At 44.0% G+C, this 23,106-nt stretch overlaps 1 protein-coding gene across 8 annotated transcripts in view; it reads right to left on the bottom strand.

Annotated features, from left to right (window-relative positions):
* LOC125444834 (squalene synthase-like) overlaps nt 1-23,106 on the bottom strand; it is a 54,083-nt gene that overhangs the window by 1,744 nt on the left and 29,233 nt on the right. For 2 of the 8 annotated variants that reach the window (XM_048517609.1, XM_048517602.1), the window contains 3 exons: nt 6,895-7,071; nt 3,911-4,063; nt 2,535-2,979 (listed from right to left, as the gene is read on the bottom strand). In XM_048517609.1, the coding sequence (XP_048373566.1) occupies nt 2,758-2,979; nt 3,911-4,063; nt 6,895-7,071 (552 nt within the window). In that variant the 3' untranslated portion in view covers nt 2,535-2,757. Of the gene's footprint in view, nt 1-2,475; nt 2,980-3,910; nt 4,064-6,894; nt 7,072-8,889; nt 9,082-23,106 lie in introns of those variants that run through there. The other 6 variants (XM_048517578.1, XM_048517562.1, XM_048517585.1 and 3 more) reach the window with 6 other exon arrangements.

Raw genomic sequence — 23,106 nt, 5'->3', positions numbered from 1 at the left:
CCTGCTTTGCATGCTGCTGGGTTTGTTATGTTACTTATTTATTTTATTTACTTTGTAGTCCACCTTTCTCACTTTATGACACTTTTACAGCCTAGTTCAGATGGTGGGGAGGAGAAAGGGTCATGGGAGCAGTATGGGGCGGTGCTGGTTTGCTCCACCAGTCGAAGGGTCTTTCTTTCATATTTATTTATTTTATTTATTGATTCAATTTATTAGTCGCCCTCCCTTGAAGGACTCAGGGCAACGTACAATAAAATTAATACAACAATATTTAAAACCTACTTATAACTTTAGAATTAATATAGCTTTAAAAACACTTGTGGCTTTAAAAATAGTACACAGATAACTATAAAAATCACACACACACACCCCGAGCCCACTGGAGGCCAGGCGATGTAGCATGTTTTCAGCCCAACTGGCCTAATGCCTGGCAGAACAGCATTTTGCAGGCCCTGCAAAAACTTGTCAAATCTCACAGGGCCCTGATTTCCTTAGGGAGCCTGCTCCACCAGAGAGGGGCCACAACCGTGAAGGTCCTGTCCCTAGTGGAGGCCAGCCAGACATATTTCAGGCCAGGGATCTCCAGTAGGAACCCCTCCAAAGATGAAGGGTCCTTGCAGGGCAATATGGGGAGATGCAGTCCCTCAAGTATGTAGGCCCAAGGCCGTTTACAGCTTTAAAGGTCAGAACCAACACCCTGAACATGAACCAGAACTCAATGGGCAGTCAATGGAGATGGTATAGGACTGGAGTGATTCAGTCCTGGCTCGACATCCCCATAAGGACTTTGGCTGCAGCATGTTGCACAAATTTTAATTTCTGGATCACAGTCAAAGGCACGCCAGTGTAGAGCGCGTTACAATAGTCAAGTCTGGAGGTGACTGTTGCATGGATGACTGTGGCTAAATCTGTATGAGAGAGGTACGGGGCTAGTTGCCATGCCTGACGCAGGTGATGAAATGCTACCTGGGCTGTTTGAGCCACCTGGGCCTCGAGCAATAATGCTGGATCCAGGATGACACTCAGACTTTTTACAGACGTGGCCAAGTGCAATGCCTCGTTGTCTAGCATGGGCAGGCAAAAGTCCGCAGGTCGCTCCCTGCGGCCCAGTCACAGCACCTCCATCTTTGTAGGATTCAACTTCAGTTGGCTTGCTCTCAACCAACAAGCCATGGCTTCTAGACATCGATGGAGAGTTCCAGGGGCTGGTGATGGGCCAGGGGCGTAACGAGGCAGCCCCGGGCAAACTGTAGCCCTGGGCAAAACCTGAGTTGGATGCCCGCCCCCCATGGGCGGCCACTCCACCACGACCAATTTTTTTTTGCACCAGGACATTGGTACCTGCAGGGGGTGCATTTTTAGACATATCAGCACCAAAACTTCACCATATCATCAGGAGATCATGCCCTAATGCATTACCCCCCAAGTTTGGTGCAGTTTGGTTCAGGGGGGCCAAAATTATGGACCCTCAAAACTGTAGCCCCCATCTCCTATTAGCTCCCATTGGAAACAATGGGGGATAGGGGCACCCCCTTTGGGAGTCCATAACTTTGGACTCCCTGAACCAAACCTCACCAAACCTGGAGGGTAGCATAAGGACAGTCTCCTGATGATACGCTGAAATTTTGGTGCCGCTAGCCTAAAAACTGCGCCCCCTGCAGGCCAAAAATGGAAAACCACTAAAATACCCAAAAACGAACCCAGCATTTTGATGCCCCCCACAAGGTGATGCCCTGGGCAGCTGCCCACCTTGCCCAATGTGCATTACGCCAGTGTGATGGGCTGCCCTCCATTGTGAACATGAGCTGGGTGTCATCCGCATATTGGTGGCACCGCAGTCCAAAACTCCAGACCAAACTTGCCAGGGGTGCATGTAGATATTGAAAAGCATCGGAGTGAGGATCGCCCCCTGCAGCACCCCACAAACCATGGGGCAACGCTGGGAGTTCTCTGCCCCAATGTCACCTGCTGTCCCCAGTCTTGGAGGAAAGAGGTCAGCCAATATGTGGTGGATGTGTAAAGATGTGTAAATCTGATTTGGAAATTGAAGCTGGTGCAAAACGCGGCCACAAGGCTCCTAAATGAGGGAGCACATCACCCCCATCTTCTGCAAACTGCATGTGTTACTGGTAGAGTTCTGGATCAGGTTTAAGGTATTGGATTTGATCTTTAAGGCCATGAGATTCAAGTAGGGTTTCTCTTTTCTGATTCCCTTCAGAATAAATCCACTCATTTCCCAGCATAAAACAGTGACCTGTGTGATTTTTAGGGCACCAATGCTAAATTAGCTGTTTACAACAGACCACCCTGTCTTTTTTTCATATGTGGTGGATGTGTAAAGAAGCTAAGACTTTTTGAAATATGATTCTTAAGGAAATACAAAAAATTCTGAAGATAACAATTTTGAAAACTGAGGTTGTTTTGTTAGGAATTATGGGAGAGGACTTTCCTAAGCAATATAGAACTCTGTTTATGTATATGACAGCAAGGACTTTATATGCACAAAAAATAGAGAGCTAATAAAATACCAACAAAAGAGGATTGGAAACAGCTATGGATTAGATGCTTTAAAATCCAGAAGGTATTTCTAGGTTAAGGCTTCCGGGCCCGCCTGGCTTGTAACTGAAATGAGAGTCCTGTTCCTTGCAGTCCTGTGAATCTAATAGTCCCCCAACACACACACACACGTACACAAACGCACACACAAAGAAGAGTGGGTGAACCGTTCTCAGAAAGGGACGCTACAGAGCTCCCTACTCAGTTCTCGCCCGTGTGAATGTATTCCTCTGTCATTTTCAAGACTGTGCTCAGATACTGCCAGCTCAAGGCAGCTAACAGCATGGCGCACGACAAATAGATGGGGGAGTAATGCACCCGAGAGAGTAGGGCACCACTGGGCATGCTCAGGGATCGGATGGAAGCAATGACCTGATGAGTTCTGCTGGAAGAAGGATCAGTGCTTGGGATCTTCTGGTAGATCTAATAAGAGAAGAATTCATGGATGGTAAAAAGTTCCCCTGATCAACAAAAATACCTGTGGCCACATTTGCAGAGATGACACCCTAAAGCATTTATTTAGGGCTACCAATGGAATGAAGACGCTAATCTGCACTATTCAAAGTTCAACCCAATGGTATTTATTCATTCATTTGAACATCCACCTGTTAATAAGTTCAAGGTGGCTATGAAACCTGCTTCCACAAAAAAAAAAAAGGAAGAGTTGATGGCAACTGCTAGAGTCAGTGGCTGCCTTTGAGAAGCCGCATTGGATCCTTCCTCTGCCAGCAAACATTAAATGTTACTGAAGAACAACTCCAGCCAATCACCCTCCAGCCTGCATTCACCATGACAAAAAATGTCAGTGCACAGGTCAGGTTTTTGAAATTCCTGGCCTCAGATAGCCCATCTCACTCCCTCACTCTTAACCTTCTAGATCAGCCGTTCCCAACTTTTTTCACTGGTGTACCTCTAGGAAATCCCTTTCCCTAAAATTTTAAGCCCATGTTGGCAAACCTATTATGTTTTTTCCCACATACCCCCAAAACACTGTGGCACATACCTCTTGGAGTGCATGTACCCCAGATTGTGAACCACTGTTCTAGATGTATACTGAGGCCAAATTTATTTTGGATGTTGTTTTGCAATTCTTGATATCCTGCACCCCATTAGTTACTGGATTTTCAGCTAGCAGTTGGTTTCCCTCTTACTCTGCTGTTTGCGATGATATTACTGACATGGGATTGTTAGTGGCTGCTTTTACAGTTTAATTTCGTTATATGGTTTGATTTTAGGATTATGAGTTTATTTTCGTATTTTTTAAGTAACACTGTAAGCTGTCCTGAGCACTTCTGGCAGTAGAACTGGCAGGAAGAAATCCTAAATAATATGGTACTTTTGCTGCTCAACTTACCTCTTCCACGTACTGGTACATGATGGCTTTGACAGCGTCTATGTTGGTGGCATCCATCATCAGGGTGACGGCTTGTCCCTTGCGGATCTTCACCACACCCTGGAAAACCTGCTTGTTGTTGTAGCAGGCTGCCAAAGTGGCAATGGCCATCACCTGTGGTGGAGGGAAGGAAGGCATCAACACAGCTCTTGGCGACAACAGGGGAGAATCAAGTCGGGGCTGCATCTGTTCTTGGAATGCGAACATACACACAAACACCTTCCTCTAAGGCAGGGAAACCACTCACTGACCCAGCTTGTCAGATTTTCCATCTGCTACTGTTTTAATGGATTTTAATGCACTTTTGATTTCTATTGCTCTATTATGTTTTATTATTACTTGTTGTTGGTTTTGCAGCCAGATGTGCAGATGATTTGTAGTAATCACAAGACATGGCTTGGAATAAATTGGGCTGCAGCCTTTTATTAATTATACAGAAGCTGGGCAAGCAAGAGGAGCGCATCTTTAGCAGCTGGTCAGCCCATGGCTGCCCCTGGCAGCAACCCCAATCCTGACTGGGGAGGACAAAGAGGTCTGTGACAGGGGCGCATCCACCCCTCCCTGTGGCCCCCAAACTGCTGGGGTGCAGGCTGCATGCAGAGGCCTCTGCCACATGCTCCTTGGCTCGCCCTACCCCAAACCTCTTATGGAGGCCCCAATATGCAGGGAGGTCCAGCATGCAAGCTCACACACACACACACCACAAGGATGCGCTCCTCTGCCCAAACCGCCCAGGGCTGCTACAATGATGAAACAAAACCCCCATCCCTTACTTCAGGGAGGGTGAGTGGGTCAGTTTGCTTCCAGGTGCCAAAGGGCCAGAGCAATCAAGGGGTGCCTAATATTTAGGGCGCATGCTCCACCCTCTTGCCCACATGCGCATCCCACAATCATTGCCAGGTGATCTGGCTCAGCCGCCCAGCCAGCCCAGGGTCACGCATGCCCCTTCCAGGAGCTTTTACCACGTGCCCTGCCCCCTGTCGCAATTACGGGCCTAATTGGTTCTAGTGCCGTGATTTATTGTACACCGCCCTGAACCCTTTGGGGGTAAGGCAGTCTATCAAATTGAATAAATAATAATAATAATAATAATCACAGCTTGCATGCTGATATCAGTAGCAGAGTAGCAGTCACACCCTTTGACTTAACTGCTTCCCTCAGAGTTGTTATGCTTCCAAACACAGTTAAGGCAGACAGCTCTTAACAGCAGGAATGCTATAGTATATAGACCAAAAGCTCCTCAGATTGTTCAGGCAGGGAGTCAACCTCCTCCCTCCTCTGGACCATCTTGTGTTTTAGCCACTCAAGGAAGTCACAGCCAGGTGGCTTCTTCTGTTCCTAAGCCTCTATGCCTCGCTCTGAATGTAATAATACAAAACAACAATGTGTTGAGGGTTGCAAATCAATTGAGAAATACTTTCTCATAAAACATACATTTTTTCAATGATACCATATGCTGATCAAAATCTTCTTGTTTGTACAGAGTTATTATACAAAATCTTCATATTGGTTAATAATTTATGATGTACATAAGCAAAGAGTTTTTCTGTTCCTAGCAGTTGAAGGCAAGCATTGCTTACGGTGTCAAAGTAGTACAAATCGATCAGGCATGATGATCATGGGCTGACAGAATCCCGGTTATCTTCTCTGTTTCAAATAATCTTCTTCAGTGCCTTGATTTTCTTTTTCTTAAGGACACCAAAAAACAGCCTTTTATCTGTTTTTTATTTGTAGAGCTGGCTTCCTGGAACGCTCTATGCACAAGAGGCTGCCATTTTAAACACAATTGTGCATAGATTGTTCCAGCAAGCCAGCTCTTCAGATGTTTCAATGATCTTTTTCAAGATAACGTCTGCCTATGATCATCATGCCTGAGCAATTTGTACTTCATTGGTATTATTACTTTGGATGTAAACAATGCTTTGCTTAGGTCAAACTGCATTTTTAAAAACACATGTTTCTCTGCAATCTGTCACAGTTCTCTACTGGAAGAGGCCCAAAAGTACAAGCCGAGTAAAACCAGAATTCTACAGCAGCATACCTTCATGAAAACTGAAATGAGTCAATTATGTATCTTATTGTGCGTCATTTACTAAACTTTTGTTAACAGTGGGAATAGAACTAGAGTGGTTGGGTACTCAAGCCCCCACCTAGCCAGCTACTTAGGCTCCAGCAGTGAATACGAAGCCCTTAGGATTCAAAACCTGGGCCCAGTTTCTAGGCTTGTGTATCAAGGTGACATTGCCAGCCCACACACCCCAGCAAACTGGTACAGAGAAGATGCAAACAAGAGGAACAGTGGACATTAAAAAAAACTGCACAGGACTCCTTAAACCGCTGCCCCACTCCTATGGCCTCAAAACAGATATGGGCCACAGCCTCCTCTACACAGCCTGTTCTGGGTTCTCGTCCTTGATCTTGCTTGTACATGGCTCAAGGACAGAACCCAGAAGCTATTTTTTATATTAGTTATTTCTTGCATTTGTATCCCACCATATCTACAAAGACTCAAGGCGGCTCACAGTAACATTTTAATGCATCAACCTATATTTATCCCATGGGAGGGAAAGCAGCATGGCACAGTTCAATCTTGGAAGGTGAGCAGGGCCAGTACTTTGAAGGAAGACCACCGGGAAAGTCTCTGCTGAGGAAGGCGATGGCAAACCCCCTCGGCTTCTCATTTGCCTTGAAAACCACTTGCTGAGGTTACCATAAGTTACTTGCAACTTGACAGTGACGGCACTTAGGCACATATTTATTACATCCTTTTCTTGGCAAAAACTAAGTTCCAAAGAGGTTTGTGAGTATTAGAAAAAACCCCACAATGATTCAATAAAAATGTTGCCCCAATGGCCTCCCCTTCCTCCAGTGCAGTCAATAACAGCTGGATGGTGTTGTGGGGGTCAATACATCACAATCCCCATTTTCCAGACCATCCAACCTACCTGTGGAATTGCATAGAAATTGAACACGCTCTGGTTTTTTAGTTGAGATAAGTAGATCAAGACATCTGGGACATGATGGAGCGTGTTGGTGATGAGCTCGTTCATGCACTGAACAGCCTTGTCTATATTCTCTGGTTTGGCCAGATCAGACAACTTCTTCACATACTTACTCCAAACCTGGAAACAGCAGAACATAAGCATTTTATTGAGGGTTCTTCCACAGTTCTGAGCCAACCTCCCCACCGCAATTTATTCACTCTCTCCCTACCAAACCAAGGAAAATCCACACACAATTCACAAAAAGTCAAACAGCCAAAAGCAATGTATTGTCGAAGGCTTTCACAGCCGGATTCAACTGGTTCTGGTGGGTTTTCCGGGCTATGTGGCCATGGTCTGGTGGATCTTGTTTCTAACATTTCGCCTGCATCTGTGGCTGGCATCTTCAGAGGTGTATCACAGAGAAAAGTCTGTTTCACACTGTGTCTAAGTGAGAAGGGAAAGTTTAGTGGGGTATATTGTCCATGTCCCAGGGTGGGGAACCAATCATCAAGTGTTTGGGTGGAACTTGCTATGCAAAGGTGTGGTTGAGTGCATTGCATTGTAGGTGGGGTTATCAGTCCATTTTTTAAGTACTGGGAGCCAGGCTTTGCTAATTTTTAAGGTCTCTTCTTTCTTATTGAAGTTGTCCTGTTGTTTGTGAATTTCAATGGCCTCCCTGTGCAGTCTGACATAGTAAGCTTCTGAATTGTCCAGAATTTCAGTGTTCTCAAACAAAACATTATGTTCAGTTTTGCTTAACACATGTTCTGCAACTGCAGATTTTTCAGGATGGTTAAGCCAACAGTGTCTTTCGTGTTCCTTAATACGGGTCTGAATGCTGCGTTTTGTGGTTCCTATGTAGACCTTTCCACAGCTACAGGGTATGCGATATACTCCTGCAGAAGTGAGGGGGTCTCTCTTTGCTGAGCATAGCATTTGCTGTATTTTCCTGGTGGGTTTGAAGATGGTCTGTAGGTAATGCTTTTTCATCCGTTTCCCTATTTGATCTGTGATTCCCTTGATGTATGGTAGAAATATTTTTCCGGTGGTGGGCTGTTTCTCCTCAGTCCTCTGGGTTTTTCTTGGTCTTAAAGCTCTTCTGATTTCTACAGTGGAGTAGCCATTAGCCTGATGAAATCAACCATCTAGACTGGTTGGGAAACTTGATGTTCTAGATGGATTGGATCCACTTGTCCTGGACAGAGCATAGCTGCCATTTGCAGAACAGGTTGAAAGTTTGGGGGAGGGGGCTCCAGGGCCCAGTGTGGCTGTTTGAACAGCAAAGCGGGTGGGCATCATGGTCAGGAGCACCTTTTCCCCCCTCTGTCTGGTTCACCAATTCTCTCTTTTGAGAGTCACGTGGTCTGGCCATGGAAATCCACGCTTTTGTAACCACACAGTTGGACTATCATAATATGCTGTACACTGGGCTACCCTGAAAGCTTTTTCCACCACGGCTCCAGCTCTATGGGAAAAGTGCACAATACAAACATACATAAAGTGAAAAATCCTCTGCCTCTATATTTTACAGTTTTCTAGGGTACACAGTAGGGGGTTCTATTTTGTTGGGAGACTCCTAGGATTTAAAAATGTCTCACCTCTGCCCAAAAAAAAGGGAGGGGGGAGAAGAGTATACTCATTACAGTCAGAATATTGAAAGCCACTTACAGAAAAAGATGGGCTGCCCACATCCTCAATGGTTTATAGTATCCTGAGGGGAAGAAGTACTCTCCCAGTCATTTCACCACCACCACCACCACCACCACCACCACCCCCCGGCCGCCAGTCTTTTGAAGACCTATACTGTAATGGCTCCAAAGACTGATATCCTACCTGGACCTCACTGAATTTTTTACCCTCAAAAATCTTTTTTTTCAGAACAGAATGAGCAGCATTTCACAATAACCACCCATCAAGGTGGCCTGCTTCCACCCCCTCTCCCATCCCTTCTTTTACCTCTCTGGGCCAGAATTCTCTGCCTTCCAATTGGTCCTCCAGGTAGTCTCGAATGATGTTGGTTTTCTGCAGGAAGAGGCCCACGGAGGTGGCGAGCTCCATGTCTTGTCCAACAATGGGATCTTCCAGCTTGGACACAGAGAACAGCCGTGATAGCCCAATCAAGAACAGGCCAGCAACATAGTGGCAATACTGCAGGGATCAGAAAGTTCAGTGTGATTGGTTTAAAACAGCTACCTGCTGCTTGCCAATGCCCTCCTAAGACCATTCACAGGAAGGTTAAATGATTAATTCAAGCACAGACTCAGATGCTAAGCAGCCCCATAGTTGCAAGAGGGCAGTGGCTTCCTTTATAGTCAATCCACCTCATGTTGCATCTTCCTCTTTCTCCCTCAGTGGGTCTGCTTCATTCACACACAGTTTGGTCACACACCCTACTATCCAAGCAGGGCTATCGAAAATTTGCTCCTCCCAGAACTACAGGGGCAGTTCTTCCCCTTCCCCTCCCGTTTTCATAGTCCTGTGTCTGAACAGGTCACTGTTTTTGGAGCAGCTCCAATGAATTCAAAGTGGGAAAGTCAAACCCTTCATCTCCCCCGCCCCATTCCTCGTCAGCAAAGAAGACAGGGAGAAAGGGGAAAGAAGGCAAGGCACCTTGCTCTGGATCCACAAAGGAGCTTTCTGCAACCCAGTTGGGCACTGGCAAGGTGACTGGGGACGAACACTCAGTCCCTACTGCAGTGCCCCAACTCACTTTAGCCTCATTGTTGGGACCAGTCGGAGAGTCTGAGCACCTCACAATAAAAAGAACAATCTATCTGATCAACATCTGCATAACTGGCACAAAAAAAGGAAGGAAAAATGCAAAAGTGATATATATAAATAAACATGTATTTAGTAATGTAACAAATATAACAATATCCATCAACATGAAACACAACAATGTGAACCAATACAATTTAATAAAAGTGAATATGTACAATAAAAACCCCAACATAACAAATAGATAAATATGAAGAAAAATGTTATTGATATTGTGAATTGCAGCCAGAAATCCAACAGGCAAATGTAATATAATTTCAATGTCCAATCTACTCAACAGGTAATCTGCATACTCTTGTACTCTATATTTAAAGGAAAAAATCAAGAAAAAAAATAAAGTGTAGTCAGAAACAAGTGAGTGTAATCCAATGTTAGTATCCAACTCCGGTAATGTGACCCTTTTTCTTCATAATTTGTTCTCATCCATGGAGAAGGACTCAATGATATGTATCCATAGACAGCAGACGGGAATCCAACAGGAAAATGCAATGCAATATTTATCTCCGACTCCAGTCACTGAATGTTCTTCTTTTGTCTAATAGAACGACACATAGTCAACTCATGGTCGTTGTCATAGATGAATTCTGACTCCAATCAGACTGAGGCGGCACAGCCTCCTCACCGCAGTGTTTGACAGTGTTTGGTCCACCGCCTCGTTGATGTCAGGGTAGAGGAACAGCTTTGCACTGGATAAGTTTACTCCTCTGAGACCAAGGACTGCAGGTGATGTCAGGGAGGGAGAGCTCTTGGCAGCATCCCACCCATGGTATGTGTGTGGCTACAGAGGGCAATCCTTTCCCCAATGCTTTTTAATATCTATGTGACCCCCTGACCGGTCTGGATTTTTGGGCTGTGGTGCCACCTATATGCTGATGACACCCAGCTCATACTGACAATGGCGGGCTGGCTGGCCTCGACCCCGAGGCTCTGCGGTGCTGTTTAGAGGCTGTAGCTGGTTGGTTGAGAGCTGAACCCAGCAGAAATGGAGGTTCTGTGGGTGGGTCAGGGAGAGAGACCAGTGGACTTTGGTCTGCCTGTTCTGAATGGTGAGGCTCTTCACTTGATCTCGTCAGTGAGAAATCTGGGAGTGACCCTGGATGCCATGCTTTTCTCACAAAAACGGCCCAGATAGCTTTTTACCATCTCTGTCAGGCTCAACGTGATCTCTCCAATTCTGACCTGGCCACCGTAATCCATGCAAGTCACCTCCAGACTGGACTATTGTAACTTGCTTTCTGCCCCTCCGAGGATATGCCACTGCATCCCTTTATCTTATAGGGCAAAGTAAATACAGCCCTATCATGCTGAGGGTTAATGCCATTAAAATTTTTAAAACTTTACTGACAAAATGCTAAATGCGCGACAAGTACTTGCATACCAGTAGTGGCGTAGCTATAAGGGGATAGGGGGATGCGCGTTGCACTGGGCGTCCGCCTGGGGATATGAAAATCGCCCCTGCCCCCTTCCCACCCCGCCTCGCCAGGCCTGGCCCATTTTCAGCAGGGAGAAAGCTGTTTTCTGCCGGCTGGAAAAGGTAAGTGGGGGTGCAGGGGGAGGGGCCGTGGGGGGCGGAAAACACAGGTATTGTTGCCCTGACTGCATCATCGAGGATATGCCACTGCACCCTTTAACCTCACAGGGCAAAGTAAATACAGCCCTATCATGCTGAGGGGCAGCGCCATTTAAAAAAATTAAAATTTATTCACTAAATGCTAAACGTGCGACAGCTACTTGCATAGCCGTGCGACAGCTACTTGCATATCACCAGCATATTTACTGATGCCTGTTCTGCTTCCCAGGTGGTTATTTAGGTGCCCTGCAACCGGCCAAAGCAGAATGGAAGACTCACTGACTCAGTTAACAGTTCAACACTTAAAGCTTTAATTGTAACAACGCTGACAGACCCTGACTCCTCCCGGGTCTAACTAAAGGTTACTTTGTTGCAGAAACTTTCTGGAGACTAGAACTTATTAACGTTAAATACTGTGAGTCTATAACATCTATGACGGTCTAACATAAATGCTGTGAGCCTATAACATCTTTGACTGTCTAACTTGTTGCTGTCACCCAGCTTCCGTTGGCACCTAACTGTCAAAACAGATGGGTTGCTGGGTAATAACTGCCGTAGAACACCAGCCCTAGGGCTTCTTAGAGGGACAGAACTAAATTAGGTTCCCTCCCATTGAATACTATACAAAACATAGCTAAACCCATACTAACTGTGGGGAAACTAAATCTTAAAGGGGAAATAAACAAAGGCTCTGTGGGGGCATGACACTGGAAGTTTTGGAAGTTTTACCTTTATCAACTTCCATTAACTATATTTAACTATTCTTACTGTACTACTCTTAATAACTATCTATCACTAATACATAACATCCACTATGCTAACTATAAACTTCTAACTAACCATCTTGATTGCAGAATTCAAACTGCTTGTGGTTCAATGAAGTTCAACGTTCAGGATCTCTCAAGAGTCTGTCTCTTCAGCCGTTTGGAATCCACGGGCTGGATGAGAGAAACACATGTCTCTTTGGTAGGCAGACTTGTGCCAATGCAACAAGTACTGAGTTCCAGTATTCCCATCGGGAATGTTCAAGTTGTTTCAGAGGCTGATCCCAGACCTCTATGTCTTGGGTTGACTCTCTCTGCAAACACTTTCTATGGATAACGACAGGTGTAGTGGCTAACCTCTCTTGTGTGTTTGGGTTCAAAATGGATTTTTCTGGCCACAATTTTTGCTCTTGAAGAACACTCTGAAGTTTAGAACAGAGTCGTATATGATCCCCATAATCTAGCATCACATGTACTAGTTTTCCAGAGAGATGCTTTAGCCATGCTACAGTTATCACTTCACAAAACATATTGTCTTTAATAACAGTAGAGGTCCATCCTTCAAACATGTACCAGGAATGCTTGTCTCCGTGAGAACAGTCGAAGCAATGGTACACATCATACCCATAATTCAGTAACATTCTTGACATGACTTCATCTTTCAGTGTGTACTGCAGATTGACTTTGGCACCAAATTGTAGCAGCAAGGAGGCAATTTCATAGGAGTCATGTTGAACAGCTATAAATAAAGGAGAATCTCCATCTTCATTCTTAAAATCAGGGATAAAGCCATTAAGTAGCAGAAAATGGACGTTTTCCACAAGACATTTATCCACTGCTACAAAGAGAGGAGTCTCTCCTTTCATGATTGTCTGTTGCCACACTGTGGGGTCTGAAGCTTTCAGAGTTATTTCTAGAATATGTTTGTTGAGTTGAGCTACCGCATCATGTAAAGGAAGGCAGCCATCTCCGTCTTGCTCCTGGAAAGCTGAACTGTGGCTTATCAATTTCAGCAAAGTCTCTTCTTCACCTGTTGCTTTAGTTGTCTTTATTTTAACCTTATGCACTCTGTGGTCCTCTCCTGGAACTACTTCTACCACAATAGCCAATGGCCAGAACCTCCATGGAGATTCTTTTTCCTTCAAGACCACATCTCCTACTTGAAGATCTGGTTGGGGTTCTTCCCATTTGCTTCTGTTTTGTAACAATGGCAAATATTCTCTCTTCCATCTCTTCCAGAATGCATTAGCCAAAGACTGCACCTGTTGCCATTGTTTGTAGTGTACCCCTTTTAAATCTGAGGCTATAGTTATATTGGTCCACTCTGGAGTTTTAAAAGTTAACAAAGTTGCTGGTGTTAAAATGCTTGGATTTTCTGGGTCCGATGAAATTGGCGTTAAAGGCCGACTGTTGACTATAGAGACTACTTCTGCCATCAATGTAACTAAGACTTCATGTGTGAGATTGCTAACATCAAAAGCATAGCATCCAGGAGTCTTTTTATTATCCCTATCATTCTCTCCCAAGCTCCTCCCATATGGGACGCATGTGGTGGATTGAAAAGCCATTTGCAGCCTTCCTGCTTTAGAAATTCTTGTGTGTTTCTGAGATAGGATATTTTCCTTTTTAGTTCAGCGCATTCTCTTTGCAATTTCTTCAGCTGAGGTTCATTTCTAAGTGGCCCTTCTTCAACTTCTATCAAATGAAGCCTTTTCTTAGATAGCTTTCCAATTTTCTTTACACTTTTTAACTTTGTTTTTCTCTGCTCCTCAGCTTCAATGCTAGAATTGATGAGCTGGTCTCTGAAACCCATATAAAAGCTCTCAATAGCTTTCCTGGATATTTTCATCTTTACTTCCTGTTGATGTTGACCTGTTATTTTCTCGAACTTGTCCAGAACAACATTCGATTCTGTGACATGTCTGGAAAGCCTCTCAGAGTGCCAACTGTTTACTATGAGATCATCTTCTGGATCTGTGATGTTTTCTATCTCCTTTCCTGGTGCACATCTCTCCTCTTGCTGCACAGAGGATGTAACAATCAACTTAGGCATCAAATCATCTATCTCAGGTTCTGATTCAGTACCATCTCTTCTCACTCGCCTTGATTTTACAGCGAGCTGATTTTTGCTTTTCTGTACATGACTTCGTTTTTCTGCCCTGCTGATGGTCACAGGTACACTGTTATCAGATGAATTACTGATGGATTCATCATGTTCTAAATACTGGGTTTTTTCATCTTCATAAACTGACATAGCAGTACTACGCAAGGGTACATCAAACCTCTCATCACACCTTTCTCCTAGTTCACTCCCAAGAACTTTCAGGTGCTGTAATGCCATAACGTGGTTGTTTGGCAACTTGCTTCTTGGCTGGGTAAAAGCCTGCTGTGGAGTTGATGATACTGCAGGAACAGTTGTCATCTTAGGCAATTCTGGTCCCCGTCTAGGAACTGCAGGATTGAAAGTATGTGCTGCAACTGGAGTAGTGTATGTTGACCATGTCATGCTGTGTGAGCTTGTTGGCCAATCTTGCTTCTCTTTGGCTTGAGGTAGACTGTTCCACAGATCTGCCTGTCGGTTGGTCACCTCTGGTATCACCATGTAAGAGCAGAAGAAGAAGAAAGAAAGAAAGAAAGAAAGAAAGAAAGAAAGAAAGAAAGAAAGAAAGAAAGAAAGAAAGAAAGAAAGAAAGAAAGAAAGAAAGAAAGAAAGAAAGAAACAGCAAGTGAAAAGAAAGTGTAAGCAAGAGAGAAAATATATGAGAGAAAGGGAAAAGGATTTTGGATTCATAAAGGAAAGATAAACTTTTCTTTCCCTCCATTATTTTTCCTTATAATGGAGAGATGGCAACCACAGAAGCTGCTGACCAAAGAAATCATGCAAGCCTTAAACCTATTCTTTCCCTTAAACCTATTATTTCACTAATAATGCTAACTCAGCCAGATAACTCCAAAAGGTGCCCCTTTGTTCACAGTCATACAAAAAGTGCAAACTACACTGATTCTGAGATCATGTTGTACCCAAAAGATACTTTAAAAGTTGCCCTTTTCCTAAAACAATAAGAAGGCCTGTGAGAATGTTTAAGCTCTTTGTTTGAGAAACAGGGCAACTTGAAACATACATGATAAGAAGAACAAGGGTCTTTGGTTCATGTAACGTCAAAAAGTGTAATGCTGACATCTTCCAATGAGGATGTTGGACAACCCCAAAGGGCTGTGGGAACAGGGAAAATCTCCACCTTTTGTATGATTGATTGATGATGTAGGTACTTTGGGTGTATTCTTTGCCGCCATTTTAATGTAACTTGTCATTAATACTATAAAAGTAAGAACGCACTGCCATTTTGGGGTGGCCCCCCTGATCCTGTCAGCTGCCCGGAGTTGGCTAAATAAAGTCTTTCAGAACTTTATTTCATTTTGACTTGAGCTTTTTTTGAGCTTTTATTATTTAAATCATTACCTAGTTCTAACAACCACACTAGGCTGTGGTTGAAAGTAAGTTGCTTGGTGTTGCACTTCTGGCTTATCAGAAAACTTCTGAATGCCTCTGTCCGCTAAATCTCTTCTAGGATTTCTGGAAAGGGTAGCTTTCAAAACATCTGACAAATTTGGGATGTCAGGTTGCATAATGGGATTTGTTGCCTGATGATGCAGAGTAGAGTATAACTGTGAAGCTGATCCTCCAGGTACAACTGTGTCTTCAGGAGACTTCTGCTCCTGTCTAAAAACTGTAGAGTCGAAATTGGGCATCCCAAAAGGTTTTCTTCCCCTCATTCTGTTCATTTGCTAACTGACTTTGCTTGTTGGTTACTTGGAGCAGATCATTTTGTGGTACTGTCTGCTGACTCACCACAACTGGCGCAACCATGCTATGCTGTGGTCGGAACTGGACCATTGATTGCTGCACTCTGGACATCTGGGACATTAGTTGTGCTGATTCTGTAGCTGCCAGCTGTTCTGTCTCTCTGAATTCTCCCGAATCAGCAGTCACTTCTTCAAGGTTGGATGTCTGTTGGATTAAATAGGAAGATACCTTCATCATAGGGTCTTCTTCCTCTATTTCTTCAGAGCATTTTTTTCAATGACTTGGATAATGGAATAAAAGGCATGCTAATCAAATTTGCAGACGACACCAAATTAGGAGGGGTAGCTAATACCCCAGAGCACAGAGCCACAATTCAAAATGACCTAGAAAGATTAGAGAGCTGGACCAAAACAAACAAGAGATAAATGTATGATACTACACTTAGACAGAAAAAAATGAAATGCACAGATATAGGATGGGTGATGTTGGAAGAAAGGGACTTTACCCTGTTTCCTGCCTCATCCTACAGAGGCTTACACTAGCAGCTAATGTGGAATGGACTTAGGAATTTGTCACTTTACTTTATCATGCTGACTCTATCCCTTTGATGTAGACTGATACTCTGGGACTTTCCTCCCTTGCTTCCGCCTTCTTCTCAGAACCTCTCCATCTTACTTTCCACCATGCCTGGGGAGGATGTGTCTCTCCTAAAAGCCTCCATCCAGCTAGATTAGATTAGATGAGTGAACCTATCTCTCCCACCTTTCTATCCAGGTGGGTTCACTAATAAATACTCTTTTATTAGATTAGAAAACTACAAACATTTCTGGCTTTCTTTTGTGTCTGCAGTGCTCTTCAACAAGCTCAATACTTGGCATTGTGTACTTAGGTAATCTTCCTGTATTTCAGCCTCTGTACCCACTCTGCTACTTTTGCGAGGAAACACCACACCAGTGTGGTTCTCCCAACAGTTTTGGGCCCCAGCATTGAAGGTTAATTTTTGCCTCAGCTGTTTTACTGAGACACCAGCCCGTGTTTTGCTTTGAGTTTTGAATGCACCTGTTATGTCTCAAAAGAATCCAGAATTAGGAGGAACAAAACATGGTGCTTTTATTTCCAAAGCTGCTACTCACACATAGCCTAAAAATCACTCTGCGGCTGTACTCAATACTCTTACACCTACTGATTACCAATTCCAGTGCAACAGCTGCAGACTCTTAAAACAATACAGTACCTCACAATCAATACAATGCATTTGTACCCATGTAAAGAGCAGGACAACTTTTTTGGGAAGAAGCTCTTGGAGTTTTGGAACTTTTGAATGAGAGAGGAACTTGACATGGGGGGTTAACTTTTGTTTGTTTTCCTGGAACTCTGAGGGAGAGTTTGCGAGGAGACTTTGCATCACTGCTTTTGTTCATGATGACGACCTACAATGGAAATTTCTCTTGATTTTGACAGCAGGATAATTATCTGGAATGGCGTGTCCACATACTTTTTTGGCCCGGATGCTGAGGGATTATCACAAAGAATATAGTTAAACAGGACCCACCAGCAGAGGTAGCACGGATGAGAGTCGTGCAGTGTTGCAGAAGTGGCTTAACGCGATGGAGCTAAGCACCAGTTCCATATCTGTAGAAGTGGTTGACCTTATCACATCTTAGATCATTTTAAAAATGGCAAAAGCAATGTGAAGAGTTACAACAACTCTTTGAGGAAGCCATGGGCCTTCACACACACTTCACACACATGGGCCTTCCGCACATGCACACGTCACATGAGCTCTGCATGATCTTAAGATTCAGAGGGGGTGGACTTCCTCACCCATTTAACAAAAGTTGAAGATTACTTGTTCACTAAGCTAGCGAATGCAGGAACCTCTCACAGACAGTGCTAAGACATCTGCCTAATTTCTAACAATGCCATCTTCATATAAAGCAATTATATATCTCAGTTGGAGAGCGATCAAGTCTGACATTTGATCAAGCTCGTCCCTAAATTATCCTCGAGATCAACAGAAGTCGAACCTTGGGTTTCAGGAAAGCCAATGGTGAGGAAAACTTTGCTTTCTTGACGATGCACTCCCAACAAAGAGCAATTAACAAACATTCAAAGGCAATCGGATTTTCCTTGAAGTTACCAGGGCAACACAGCCAGAGGACGTGGTCATATGCAAACAGAGACCAGTCCTTTGAAGTGGAAGCAAGGAGCCTTCAATGGGATTGAATTCTTATTCTTCTACCACCAGAGGCTTCACAAAGCCAAAATGCCTCCCAAATGTTTTCCGGTGTCACCAGAGGGACATCAGTGGATGAATGCCTAAATAACACCCAACGGAAATATTTTAACCTCCACGAAATTGAGACAGAAGTTTGCAGAGGAGAGGTCGTAACTATTTCTTAAAACCACTTAGAGGTATCCACGAAATTATTCTAGATAGTGGAGTCTTAAAATATTTTTAATGATTTAAAGGGTATTTCACAGAACTGTATGTCATTCCTCAGCAACATTATTTTTATGGCCTAATGGCACTAGTTTAACAGCCAGACAACAGGGCTCAGTGCTTATTGACTGCAAACACCTGTTCCATTAGAGAGGCTGATTCTAGAAAAATGCCCTATATGGATACATCTCTGATAACCTACAGTCTGGAAACCAAGGCTATGCAATCACATTTCAAAAGGAAAAATGCCAAATTACCAAAAATCACAAATTATGCATAACTGCTTATACACTATTGAAGGTATATGCTGTGCAACACTGTACAGGAAACAATATTGTTTGGAAGGAATCTGAGAACAATATGACTATTATGACTCTGATTTTTTAAAGAGTCCATGAGGTGAATTTTGCTAAGTCATATGCAGCCAGACAACAGAAGTCATTTATTCAGCAAAGCCATGTAGCTGAAAAGTGTTTTAGGAATAAGGATTTTAAAACAATGCTTTAATAACAAGAATGATGGACTGTGTTTTGAAGGATTAGAATACCAGTGGTGTGTGACATGAATAAGACAAAATGGATTTTACAATGTTGATGAATTCAGTGATAGTGATGATGATGGTGATTTTTGACGGCTATGAATCAGAGATGAATGATGATGAATGGGATTTGAAAATGAAGATTATAATTTTGAAATTGTAGAGATGATTTGGATCAGAGACTGAATTTGATTATACAAGTGATTACTAGTTCATGCCTTCAGAGGGCACACCATGACCAGACCCTGCCCTGTGATGATTGGCAGCAGAAAGATGGCACAGATCAGATAGCCCAGATACAAAATACGAGCCAGGATGCTGACCCAATGCTGACAAGTCTGCAGCAACAGGGGATGCCCTCTAAAGAATTAGGGTGAGACAGGCAAGAACACCAGAACAAGGGGAAATGCTTCCATTGCAACAGTCCACCTTACAAGATGGGTGGTAGATGAACCAAACCAATGGGAAAACCTAATAGAGGGCAGCAAAATGGCAACAGGTCTGGAGTCCATGCCCTACAAGAGAGGGATGAGGGAGCTGGGGATGTTTTGAGTCCTGGAGAAATAGGTTAAGGGGTGACATGGGAAAGCCATGTTTACATATTTGAAGGAGGATGTCATGTGAAGAGGGAACAGAAACATTTTCTGCTGCTCAGAGACTAGGACCAGGAGTAATGGATTCAAGATTGAAGGAAAAGAGATTCCACTAAACGTTAGGAAGAACTTCCTGACTGTCAGACTGTTTGACAGTGGGAATTCCTGCCTCGGAGAGTGGTGGAGTCTCCTTTGGAGGTTTTTTTTAAACAAGGCTGGTCAGAAAACATGTCAGGAGTGCTTTGATTGTGTGTTTACCATTTGCAGGATTAGCCCTTAGGGTCTCTTCAACACTGATTCTATGATGGGGCTGCTCTGGGGATTTATTAAAGGAATCTTTCCCAACCCCTCTCAAACCTGATCATCGAGGGCAGCTCACCCCATTACCCACAACTCCACATGAAATCCACTAGGTATATTACAATAAAGATATTTAACAATTACTCTGGAGGCTTGCTGCTAGAAGACATATTTGTCAAGAAGGTTCCCGGACAGTCCCATAAGAGCCCATTCCCTCCTCCCCCCTCAACTGCTCTTAAAAGAAGCCCGGTGAAAAAAAATGGAAAGGGGCATAACGTACTTCCTCTCTCTTGAGATTAGCACACCAACTGCTGTCTGCTCCAGCACACAAACTGTCTTTGTACACTGAGTGACTTACACAGCAACCATACTAAATAATATAGGTTGTCTTACCTTACCCTTTTTATTGTGTCAGAGTTGCAAGCAGCAAAGATGTATTCAGTTCAAAAGCAGCGATGCGTTTCAAAGGGTGTACATCAAAGAAACAGACTGTAGTAAAGAAATATATGTATATAAGAGACCGGACCCAAGCAAACAGAGACTCAGAGGGAAAATTTCCAAGGCTTTGTTGGAACTGTCAGCCCAAGGAGTCCAAATTAAAGCCAAAACGCTTAGTGCCCTGCCACCCCCAGTATGTGCACCTGGACATATGGCTCAAACAGAATCCCTCCTCCCTCGCACTCCCAAGACATGTCAGCGCCAAGAAAGATTATGAGAAAGTATTGTTGTGAGAAGTCATGGACACTTCCTCGCACTCCAGGAAGGTGGGAGATAAAGAAAGCGGTTTGCCTCTTCAACTGAGGTTACAAGCAAGTAATGAGAAACCCACCGCAGCCCACAGGTATTGATAGTGTGGCCTTGATGTGAAGACTTCCTTGAAATGCCAGACTTAAGCGTGGCTTGGGCTACGGCCATGTAATCAAGCGTATCCAAAGGGAAAATAAGGGTCCAAATTCAGAAGGCTACGGTTTCTAGGTAAAAGTCTACCAACCTCAACCCGGCCAGTGGCTTAAATCTCTTGAGTCCTGTTACCACACACACACAAAAGAAGGGATAACCATTCCCACACACAGGAAAGCATCTACACTTAGCTCCCGCATCACACCCACACATAAAAGAGAGTGGGGAGAACCCGTTCTTAGAAAGGGAGGCTCACAAGGTCGGATTCTACGCCTGTGTGAATGTATTCCCTCTGTTGTTTTCAAGACTGTGCTCAGATACTGCCAGCTCACAAAGCAGCTAACAGCATGGCCTTGACAAATAGATGGGGGTAATGCATCCGGGAGGAAACCTTGGGCACCATTAGGCATCTGCACAGAGGGATCCCGGATGGAGGCAATGATCTGTTGAAGTTCTGCTGCTACCAAGAAAGGATGGGGTGCTTGGAAGGATCTTCTGGTGAATCTAATAAAGAAGAATTCATGCATGGTAAAAAAAAAAAAGGTCCCCTGATCAATTACAAGATATCTGTAGTACATTTATAGATGTAACCTTACTGCTTTAGAGATACAGCAAGGGCTACAAGTGGAATACAGAGGCTAATGCAGAGAGCGTTACTTCCCCATTAGGCAAAGTGGGCAGTTGCCCAGTTTCCCCTTGTGGGGGGGGCACAAAACTACTGGAAGGAGTTCATTTGTGGAATTTTTTTTTGTATTGTCAGTGTTTTTTTGTTTATGTATGGACTGCAGAGGCGCCAGTTTTTTAGGCAAAGCAGCACCAAACTTTTCAAGGGATGTTTAGGGAGACTCTTCTGATGCTATCATACCCAGGTTTGAGAGCGAGGTTTGGTTCAGGGAGTCCAGATTATGGAAGTGCCTCATTTCCACATTGTTTTAATGGGAGCCTCATTCCACATTTCCACATTCCCAAAGAGTTGCCTCATTCCACATTGTTTCCAATGGGAGCTAATAGGAGATGGGACTACACTTTTGAGAGTCGATAAATTTGGATCCCCTGAATCAGACTTCACCAAACCTGGGAGGTATCATCAGGAGAGTATCTTACTGATACCACCCAAGGTTTTAATGAATTTAGTCTGCACAGAGGTCCAAAACTATCAGATTCAAGGGGGTGCCCCATCAACCACTGTTTCCAATGGGAGCTAACAGAAGATGGGGCTACACTTTTGAGGGTCCATAACTTTCGACCCCCTGAACCAAACTCCACCAAACCTGGGTAGTATCACTAAGAGACTCTGCTGATGGTACCATCCAGGTTTGGTGAAGTTTAGTTCAGAGGGTCGAAAGTTATGGACCCTCAAAAGTGTAGCCCCATCTTCTATTAGCTCCCATTGGAAACAATGAGGGATGGGGGCACGCCCTTTGGGAGTCCATAGATTTGGATCCCCTGGACCAAACTTCACAAAACCTGGGCAGTATCACTAAGATACTCTGCTGATGGTACCATACAGGTTTGGTGAAGTTTGGTTCAGAGAGTACAAAGTTATGGACCCTCAAATGTGTAGCTCCCATCTTCGTTTAGCTCCTGTTGGAAACAATGGGGGATGGGGGTACCCCCTTTGGGAATTACGCCCGGCTTTTCAGCCCCTGAAGCAAACTTCCTAAACAAATTATTATCGCATAGAGAGGCTCCTAAAGATACCCTGAAAGTTTGGTGCTGCTAGCTTAACAATTGCAACCCTGACAGCAGATAACCCCCAAATTTCCACAGATTTTCCTTTAAACCCTCCCCCCCTTTTGGCATGGATTTAAAGGGAGAATCTGAGGTCCCCAGTTTAAACATTGAAAATGATGCTGTTTGGGGGTGGATTGCAGCATCACTTGTTTAGACTAGGGAGCCCAGGAGCAGCAGCGGCGTAGGAGGTTAAGAGCTCATGTATCTAATCTGGAGGAACCGGGTTTGATTCCCAGCTCTGCCACCTGAGCTGTGGAGGCCTATCTGGGGAATTCAGATTAGCCTGTACACTCCCACACACACCAGCTGGGTGACCTTGGGCTAGTCACAGCTCTCGGAGCTCTCTCAGCCCCACCTACCTCACAGGGTGTTTGTTGTGAGGGGGGAAGGGCAAGGAGATTGTAAGCCCCTTTGAGTCTCCTGCAGGAGAGAAAGGGGGGATATAAATCCAAACTCTTCTTCTTCTTCTTCTTTTTAAATCCACCTTAAAGGGAGAATCTGGGGTTCCCAGTTTAAATAACATTGGAAGTGATGCTGTTTTCCCCAAATTGGGGGGACTAGATACAACACCATAAAAATGTTTTCATAGCAGATAATAAAACTTATTTTGAAAGCAGCTTGAAAATGTTTTCAAAAAAAATTATTTCTGCTGTGTATGTGACCAGCCCTAATGCTGTGTTGTTCAGATTTGTGAGTTGGGGCATGTTCTATAATGTGACTAGTGTCTTTGAAAAACGACCTGGGTGTA

This window comes from Sphaerodactylus townsendi, linkage group LG01 (assembly GCF_021028975.2).
Source record: "Sphaerodactylus townsendi isolate TG3544 linkage group LG01, MPM_Stown_v2.3, whole genome shotgun sequence".
NCBI lineage: Eukaryota > Metazoa > Chordata > Lepidosauria > Squamata > Sphaerodactylidae > Sphaerodactylus > Sphaerodactylus townsendi.
The sequence above is the reverse complement of the archived record's forward strand: the minus strand, read 5'-3'. Positions and strand labels throughout refer to the sequence as shown.